Raw genomic sequence first — 10,000 nt, 5'->3', positions numbered from 1 at the left:
GTGGCCCTGAAGGTCAAAACGCAAAAACATTTCACAGAACACACAAATATTGCACTAAGCGCAAAAACATTTCAGAAAACACAAAAGCTGTTCTGTGAAATGTTTTTACGTTTGACCCTCCGGGCCACCGTATCCCACGATAGATCAGGTTGTTATCACCGTGACAACAGCGTGTCCCCCACCTCCTCAGATCCCACACTCGGACCGAGTTTCCAGCGGCGGCGTACAGAACCGTCCCGTTGGGGTTGAGGGCGATCTGGTTGATCTGGTTCTCTCCTGCTGGGATGGCGACGGTCCGGCTGGTGTTGGACGCACAGACGTCCCCAACGTTGACCTGACCCGAGGACCTGGAGACACATAATGAAACATCTGTGAAACAAGTAGTTCAGAAGGAAAGAAGCACACTGAATAACTTTCAGGACTAATGACGAGATGTTTTGGTGAAAATGTGACATTAGTCCAGATGAAAAATGAATCGAAGCTCAAGAAGTTCCTCCTGCATCTCTTTAATCCCAATAGTTCTTCTCATTTTATAAATTGGTCGAGTTTTTGTGGTTGTTTTGATCAAAATGTTTAATTTTGCATAAAATTGCAGGAATTAGTTGAGAAAGAAATTGCTTATTTTTTTTAAACACTACCTGATAAAGTAATAAATCTGTCATCACTTCCTGTGTTACTAATCATGCTGAGCATCACAGAAATATTTTAGTTCTAACCTTTTTTTTTTATGTATTTATTGAACTTAGAGAACCGTGGAGATAAAAGGTCTTAAAAGTTCCTAAAAGGTGCTAAAAGGTCCTAAAAGCTGCGTATGTTTCCAGAACAGACCGTCTGTGACTGGAATATAGAAACAAGGACTACATCAGCCTTTCAAAATAAGAGCTTTAGATGCTGTTTAATTCATGTTCATTCAACACATAGACCTGCTGGATGAAACAAACAAAGAGACGTCTCTGACAACTGGACGTGTGGAGAAAACTCATTTAACATCCAGTAATATGGAATCACTTCCTTTGATCACAAACATTTAATCAGATCTTTATTTGAGTGATAAAAACAGGAGCAGAGACTTTCTGGTTGAAAATGAGGAGTTATTATTAATAGAGTCAGTTTTGTTTGCAAAGACATACTTTATGTCGTCAATAGTTTCAGCGCAGATTCTATTGACGACATTTTTTTGCAGAAAAATTGTGGGATTTGAACCAAATTGCAAGTTAGTGCGGAGTTTGCTTGAACTACTGTCATTATCTGGAGGGACGGATTATTGGGTAAAACTGCCTCAGACATAAATCATTATTAGGAGTTCATCATGTCGATAATTATGAAAAACTGTGTCTGTGTGTCCAGTTCAGATGTTTTGGTAGAGACACATGAGGGAGGTCCTCCGAGACGCTGCTACTCACGTCAGCATCCGGATGCACTTGGCCGAGTCCCGGATGTCCCACACTTTGATGTAGGAGGTGGAGACGGTGAAGACCAGGCTGGAGCTGTAGCGCACCGACACCACGTTGTTGGGGTGGCCGGCCAGCGACATGATCTCCTGCCCCGTCACCAGGTTCCACACCTTACAGGTCCGGTCTGCAGGAGGACACGCAGCCCGTCACCGCCACACACATCTACCGCAACTCAACTCGTGTTTAAACCTTTCACACAACACGCCGTCCCAAAGCTGCACAGAGCAAGGAACTTCAAATACTATCAAAACAGGAGAAAAGTACACAATGAATGAAACAACTGAGCTTCAATTAAGAGCCAAGATTAAGAGATATGTCTTAAGTTTTCACCATCAGAGACCTGGCGGGATGCTGAGAGGAGGACGGTGAGGACCAACCTTTGGACCCGGTGAACAGAAGGTCGTCGGTGCAGTCGACACATAAAACAGCTTTACTGTGACCCTCGGCCACGTGGACGCACTGCAGCGTCGCCGAGCGGCTGCTCTTCATGGGAGGGACGGGGTTAATGACGCCCCTGGAGAAAACACACACACACACACACACACACACACACACACACACACACACACACACACACACACACACACACACACACACACACACACACACACACCAGTATGAAAAGGGGCAGCGTGGATGTAACCCGGTCTAATAATCAGCAGAGATAAATCACGACCACTCATGCATAACAGCTCTCACGGCTGATGAGCACAAGGCTGCAAATCAGAAAATCAGAAGGAGGAAGAGACGACAGGAGCAGTCCAAAGAAAAACCATGAGACGGTGCAGTGATGAAAAGAAACAAAGGACCAGCCGAGAACCCTAAAAACACCCATGAACAGAGACGCTTGTGTTTTCCAGCCTGCCATAGAAATTAAAGCGAGCGTCAGCAGCTTCCCGGGAACCTGATCGATTACCGATCGACCTGTCAGATCAAGAAATTGTCATCAGATGGTGTAACGGTCAAAAAGCTGCACGCTAACAGCTATCAGAGGAGGAGCAGCAGGAGGTGGTGGTGAACACGTCGATACTCAGGAGCTGTGAATGAGCGAGGTTTAAAAGAAGTGTCACCAGAATGATAAAAGGCTAATGAACAGAGAGGATTACTGAAGCTGTAATTAGCTGAACACAATGAATCTTTATTGTAATGATCTCTTGATCCCAGGAACGAGATCCTTCACTGATTTCAACCTCATTCACTGATTCTGTCAGATTTCTGTCACAGCTCCGTTACAGGACCGTCTGATGAACAGCTGCTGGCCTGTAATCATGTTGGGATATATTTCTACTAAGCAGCAACCATCAGTGATGTCATCATCCATCAGTGATGTCATCGTTGGTTTGTGAACTGTATGAAGCCTCCAGTTCATCTTGCTAGTTGGGTAGGAAGCGACCATATTTGGACGAGCTGGGGGAGGAGCCAGCGGTGGATCTGACCGATCTGATTGGAAACCTGACGATACTACGTCCCGCCCACCGATAGCTGTAACCTGACTGCACCACAGGCCTGTCAATCAAACAGACACACCCCCAAAAACAGGTCTTCTTGAATCTTCTTTTCTAATGAATGAGGGATTATTTTCAGATGGACCTCCAGAAAACTAATAAGAAGGAGTGACTTTACAACACCGAGATAACTGATGGACACATTTTATTCACTTTGGATTTGATGAGAGAAGTTGAATGGGAGTCTATGGAGCCGGAGGCTTTTTGGAGCCGACCTCTAGTGGCACTCGCTGGTACTGCAGCTGAAGACACTTCTGGATCAGAACCATTTTACAGACCTGAAGCTACGAACTCTTTTATATCCAGTCGGTGGTTTCAACACTATATTAAAGGAGACGAGGAACTTTCCACCTGCAGGATTTCTACCAAGTGTTGGTCGTGATCAGAGAGACTCCAACACCAGGTGACTGTTTTCAAGATTCACCTTTGACCCCGTGCACCAGAAGGTGGAAACATACGGCAGATCAAAAACAATAAAAAACCCAGTTTGTACTTGAGTGGATGGCGGAGCGGAGGGGAGGCGGGGCGGAGGAGTTTGATGGAGGACAGGTGGAGACATCCGTCCGTCCTGGAGGAGAAGAGAGTTTCTGATGTTTCTACTTCATTTCTCCTCTTTATTCTGAACGAGCTACAACAAGAGATAATCAATAATGTAAAAGCAAAGTATTTCAAAAACACAATGCTCAGCCTCAGTAAATGTTTCTCCTGGTATATAAACCCTAACTATGAATATTCTCTCCCATTATGATTATTCCAGGTCATACAGTTCAGTTTGAAAATATAATAGTGGAGGTGGAAACTGCTAAAAAATATCCCACTGAATATTTGTAAGGATTTTTTTTTTTTTTTTTTTATGTTATGTTTCTCATAATGGGATGAAAAAAATATTAAATATCCGAGTGTTAGAAGTTAACATATTTATAGCTTCTGGAGGGAGATGTAGATGTTTCAGAATTTGTAAGCAGATTATTATTTTCTTTTATGATAAAAAATATCAGACAAATCAATGTTCAAATGTATTAAAACATGTCTGGAAATAATCTTTAAATGCACTAAACAAAAACAAGTTTACTTTGATAGGTTATCGGTCAACGATGAGTCTTTAAGTCGGTTTAAATTCATTCTCTATAGGTCAGACTGGAGACCCCGCCCCCTTTTGGGGGAAAACGAGTGACCCTCGCTGTAGACGTTAATGTAAAATAGTGGTTCAAAAGCAAACTAAAAAAGTTTAATTAGTGTATAAATGACCCAAAAACACCATTTAAAGTAGATATTTAAATTAGTATAGGACACGCTGCATCGATCAGAAAGCTTCATTTGATCCCTCTTCAGAGGTTTTCACATCATTGTTGGTGCAACTAACTACACAGTAACTCCTCAGTATAGCGGTATTATTTAAAGCGGTTCGTTTAAAGCAGTCTGTTCTCCCCCAGAAAGGGGCGTGGTCACGAGAGCCAGCACAACTGAAATGAACGATGGCTTCATGGAAGGTGAAAAATGAATCCTCAGTCCTACAATAAACTTTGCAAAACAACTACAATGGTCAAAAATACGACCTCGGCAACGCTGCTCCTTTTTTAACACCACAACATACCCACTCTAAAAACTACATCTCCAAATCCACATGTCCTCATTGACAGGAAACATCTACAGTAAGTTGGCCGTCGGGCTGCGTTTGACAGACTGACGGATGTCAGAGTGAAATCTTTCTCCCTGCTCGTCCTTCCAGCTGTAATCTGACTCTCCGGCTTGCTGATGTCACTTTTACTTATCTCTGCTGCTTACTTATCCTGCAGGACGTTCACCGTGCGCCCCACGCACGCCGTCGCACGGTTAAATGCGGGGGCGTGGCTAGTGGGCCGAGCGGCGGGGGGGACAGGAAGTGGCGGGCTGCTCCTCGGGTTCCTGCTGACCGGGCTGTGGAGGAAGACAGCGGCGCTGCCAATTAAGGTGCAGCGTAATGAAAGTGTGCGCTGAGCTGTTTAACACACCGAGAGCAGAAGAGTGGGAGGGGGGGTGGGGGGGGCACATATGCTGCGCTCACGTCACATGGCAGAAGCGTCGGGGGGGTTTCACAGCGAGGCGTCCACATGTTCACACTCATCTGAAGCTGGAAGGGAACCCGCGGCTGAAGCTCAACGCGGGTCACCAGACGGGGGCGACCGAGGGCCGGTCATTCAGGCAGGTTGTTCTCCATCATGAAAGCTGCTGCTTCAGCGCAACGTTCACTTCACATCTTCTACAGCCGTTTATTTTCCTTCTTTATGCCGCCGATAGCCTCGTGAACGCGATAGCTCAGGAACGCCTGACGGGAATTTCTTCACATTTTCCACAAATTTTCACTTTGGCTACGCAATGAAGTGGGTTTGCACATACTGTATATCCATGTAAAGTACAACTGGAGGGGTCAGCAGAGGCAGACTGCTGCTGCCAGTAATTCTAGCTTTAATTTAAAAACCTGACATATCGCAGGAATGAAGCAGCCTCAATGACTTTATTTATACTCAATCTTTTCTCACACCTTCATTTATTAATGCTGCAGCTTTGGAAGAGAAACCTGAACCCATTCTGTAATTTTAGGTATGTAAATAACATCAAGACAGAAATATCGTGCATCTCATGTAAAAATAACTTTTAAGAGCAGCTGAAATCTAACAATAGCCGAACTAGGGCTCATTAAACACCTGGAAAAAAATATAAGGAGGAAAAAGGAGGAAACTCTCCATAAAAATTGTGTCAAAGTTAGCCTGAGGGTGAAGACGGAGATCATGAAGAGTTCGTCCTGTTGGGTGTTTTAGTAGCTTAGTGGTCAAAACACAGTTCAACTCAGGGAATCGTCATTTCCTTCTCCTCCCCCACGATTCCTGTCGCGACTCTACTATCAATTCAAGACTGAAATTCAAACAGAAAAACAATCCTTCATTTGCCTCCTGGTTCTGCCATCTGACGTGAATGCAGCAATATTCGGCTTCACACTGTCCTCATGCACTCGCACACCGACGTGCCTCAGAACGAACGCACAGCAAATGTTGTTTCAAGCTGGCAAACAATCTGTGCACATAAGATCCATCTATCGGCTGTGAAAGTAACCCAGAGTGTTCCTGTGCTGTAATCTGAGACAGGGTGACAGAAATACTTTGATTATTGAATGATTATTTCACCCGTTTTAGAAGTGTTGACTCAGCATATGCACAAGAAGGGAAAAGAAAAGTGATTTCCTCAATCAGTAAAATGCAGGTCAGAAGCAGAGGAACTGATTAGCAAGTTGAACACTGAATTTGAGTCAAACTACCAGAAGCAGCAGGAGAAATGAGCATCATGGCTCTGAGAAGACACGGGTAGGAAGAAGGAGACTTTAAATTCAGCGTAGAACTTGTCAAAGGTCATCAAACAGGACGCAGAGCGGTCAGATCTAGTTTCACACCACATGCTTTTTCACAGCAGGAAACCCACAGGAGGAGAATTAGTAGAGTCAGAGGGAAGTTATGCCGCTTTTCTTTTTTTCGGCTTCACAGCCACAATGCTGGCGGCAACAAGCTCTTACTGTTTAATCTCCTTGACCTTTGCCCTGTCGGCCGCCTTGTCATAGGTCTTCCTGCGAGAGAGCGGCGAAGGCTCCGGCACTCGCTTCTCCACAACCGGAGGAGTTCTGGAGCCAGAACTGAGCGTTCGGATTTATCGATTAATCCACAAACAACACAGAGACAGTGCACAGAAACAATCATAAAAAACAACCGAGGGACCTGAAACTGACAGAAAAACAATGGCAACGATGGAGTGGTGAGCATGCAGTACACACAGAAACACCGTTACCTGAAATGTAAAGTCCCAAAACAGGCGGGGGGCGTCGCCAAGCTCATGTTTAGTATCCAACAATAAAACGAATAATTGAATGTGTGTATAAGGATGAGCTGAGGTGCTCAGTGTGCTTTGGCCTGTTAAAGCAGCCTGGTTTTGCTTTTATCATGTGACTAAAGAATTAGAAGTGCTGTTATTTTCTTTAGAGGACAGCAATAAACAAGCCATATACATGTTAATATCTGCTCATATCTTCATGCTTTTACTTTGAAGGGCTCGTCTAAATGAGTAAGGATTTGCAAAGATGCTCATGAACAATTATAAAATCCAATAAAGCAGAAGAAGTAGCAGCAACATCAAACATGCAGGAATAAAACAGGAAGTAGAATTGAAAGTGTTAGTGAAAAGCGTGTCGGGCCTGAACTTACATGCTGCCCATTTTAGAGGAAAAGCCGGGTGAGAGAGCTGTGTAGTCCCTGACTGATGAGCCCGACACCTCCGTGTCTCCGCCCCCGTCCGGCACCTCCGCCATCGGCGGCATCGGACCGGAGAAGTCTGCGGCGGATGCGTCGGGGGCGGAGTCACTGTTAGCGTACAGCAGCTCCATCTGAGTGGTGGTCCGCCTTCGAGCCTGTGCAGCACAGACGTGAGAGAAATAAGTGAAGGAGTGAACTGAGAGAAAGATGAACACAACATAATGCATAAAACATAAGAAACTCTATGATACCTTGTTCCGTGTTTTGGTCTCTCCACAGAGTTTCATGAGATCTGATGCCAAATTGCTGCAGGGAACACACACATGTTTTAAAACACACCCTGTGCACACGCACACAATCCAACAATCACTTAACATAAAAAGATGCAACACGCAAAATCCATTACACAGAAACAATACAACATAAAATCGCTTTAATAAAATAGAAATAAACACAAAATAAACAGAACATGACATTACACAATGAAGTATAAATAATATAAACAACATAAATACAACACAACATGAAACAATGTCAAATATAATCAACATCTAAGGTAAATAAATGAAACATAAAAGTACAAAATATACCCAAAGCAAAACACTTCTAGAGCCAATTAGCACGTAAAAATAAAACATGTCAACATTACATGTAACACAGGATTTCCTTTGATGTTTAACGGTAATATGAATGTAACATATGTGTGATATTGGAGTGATAACGTAGACTCACGTTCCCTCTGCAGACGGGCTTTGTGCCGACTCATCGCTGCTGCTGTCGTCCCCGTTTTCTGTCAGATGAGATCAGTGAATGTTATCAGAGTTAATCTATAATGCTCTCAGCTGATTTATCTGCTTTGAACTTTATAAAATGGTTCTCAGCAAAATACACCTCGCCTACGACTAAATTATTTATTTCCTTTTTCCCATGTTCTTGATTTTTACAATGAATGTAGAAGATGAAGAAGGGGAAGCAGATGAGGGCGACGTCAGCGCAGCGCCATGCTTCTTCTAACAAACCGTCCTCGCTGAGCTCAATGGGATCGAAGAGGACGAGAGCTCCGAGGTCAGAGAGGGGTTATAAAGAGTGTGTGTGTGTGTGTGTGTGGGGGGGGGGGGTCAAATGAAGGTAAGAGACCAAACATGAGACAACAAGGTGGAGGAGGGGGAGGAGTCATTAGTCCGCTGGTCCTGATGGGGTCAGCTGACCTACAGGGTCCAACAGAGATGAAACATCCCTGCTGTATGGTTCCTGGGGAGGGTTAGCAGGAGCTAAAGCATGGAGGCTGCAGCACATGTGAGCTGCAAGGAGGAGGAGGACGAGGACGAAGGGGAGGACGAGTGTATCCGGGTAAAAGACGGGGGGGAAGGTGTCAGCCAACAGATGGAGGGAAGCTTGGTTGCACTGCACCTCATGCACCTGTTTTTTGTTACGTTCAGTTAGTCGTCAGAGTGCAAAGGGAAGGAACCATGCATCCATGACACAGATTAGAGTCTAACGTGGTTTCACTTACCGGCCGGCAGGTTACCTAGCTCTGCAAAAACATCACAAAAGAAAAGAAAAGAAAAAGAAAACATGGGGGAACAGAAAAAAGGCAATGCACAAATCAAAAACACAGTCCCCCGAAATTCTAATAAAATAAAATAAAATAAAATATAATGCATCTACTGTAAACAGAGCGCCCTGCTGAACAGAGGCCGGCACACAGATTGAAAACACATGAAGTTTTAAATTCATCTCTAACCTTGAACATGAGTAACATGATTGTATTTATGTAATTTAACAGTGAAATTAATTGTCGCAGCTTCTGTTCAGCAGAGAGCGACAGGCAACAGCATCTCAAAAGGCCCAAACATGCAACTGACCCGTGACCCGGTTCACCTCCTGAGAAGCTTTGTAACAAACAGGTTCAGGGACGAATTTACACGAATCAACTGGTGGAAGAGAAACTACACGATGACCTCAGCGAGCCTCTCAGGAGGTGGTCTGGGTGAAACGGTGGGTTCTGGTCCGTGTTCAGGGTCCTGGGCCGTCCTCACCTTGCAGAGCGTTCCCCAGCAGCGCGTCCAGCTCGGGGTTGAACTCGGCCTTCTCCTTCAGCATGTGAAAGAGCAGCTGGTTCTGAGTGGCGCTGGTGATCTCGGTCTGCTTCAGCCGGCCCTCCATCACCTTCACCTGGGATTCCTTCTGGGCCGCCTGCAGACCCTGAACAGGGCACACAGTACACATTAAACACTGTTTGTATTTGCTCTCCAACTTGGAGTTAAAACCACAGACTGAATATAAAAGTGTTCGGAGCTTCCAGCTCTGAAAAAGTAGTGGAAGTGCTTTAAGCTGCAATACCAGCGAGTGCCACTAGAGGTCGGCTCCAAAAAGCCTCCGGCTCCATAGACTCCCATTCAACTTCTCTCATCAAATCCAAAGTGAATAAAATGTGTCCATCAGTTATCTCGGTGTTGTTAGCTAAAGTCACTCCTTCTTATTAGTTTTCTGGAGGTCCATCTGAAAATAATCCCTCATTCATTAGAAAAGAAGATTCAAGAAGACCTGGTTTTGGGGGCGTGTCTGTTTGATTGACAGGCCTGTGGTGCAGTCAGGTTACAGCTATCGGTGGGCGGGACGTAGTATCGTCAGGTTTGGAAAAGTACCACGTCTATAACTTCATATCTTACACATACAATCACTTGTTGTATTATAATAATGTCATAATGGTCAGTTTTCAATGAAACGGTCAGATAAGTGTTGATTTGTAATTCTGTTGAACTGC

At 44.5% G+C, this 10,000-nt stretch overlaps 1 protein-coding gene across 6 annotated transcripts in view; it reads right to left on the bottom strand.

Annotated features, from left to right (window-relative positions):
• The window catches only part of kif21a (kinesin family member 21A), a 56,572-nt gene that overhangs the window by 8,177 nt on the left and 38,395 nt on the right, over positions 1-10,000 (bottom strand). For 4 of the 6 annotated variants that reach the window (XM_069163266.1, XM_069163265.1, XM_069163270.1 and 1 more), the window contains 9 exons: positions 9,273-9,438; positions 8,747-8,767; positions 7,966-8,023; positions 7,485-7,539; positions 7,186-7,388; positions 6,504-6,620; positions 1,832-1,968; positions 1,404-1,578; positions 183-347 (listed from right to left, as the gene is read on the bottom strand). In XM_069163266.1, coding sequence (XP_069019367.1) covers positions 183-347; positions 1,404-1,578; positions 1,832-1,968; positions 6,504-6,620; positions 7,186-7,388; positions 7,485-7,539; positions 7,966-8,023; positions 8,747-8,767; positions 9,273-9,438 — 1,097 coding nt within the window. The remainder of the gene's footprint in view (positions 1-182; positions 348-1,403; positions 1,579-1,831; positions 1,969-6,503; positions 6,621-7,185; positions 7,389-7,484; positions 7,540-7,965; positions 8,024-8,746; positions 8,768-9,272; positions 9,439-10,000) is intronic. The other 2 variants (XM_069163267.1, XM_069163271.1) reach the window with 2 other exon arrangements.

This window comes from Embiotoca jacksoni, unplaced genomic scaffold (assembly GCF_022577435.1).
Source record: "Embiotoca jacksoni isolate LCO1_2020_lvr unplaced genomic scaffold, fEmbJac1.0.p SCAF_3, whole genome shotgun sequence".
Taxonomy (NCBI): domain Eukaryota; kingdom Metazoa; phylum Chordata; class Actinopteri; family Embiotocidae; genus Embiotoca; species Embiotoca jacksoni.
The sequence above is the reverse complement of the archived record's forward strand: the minus strand, read 5'-3'. Positions and strand labels throughout refer to the sequence as shown.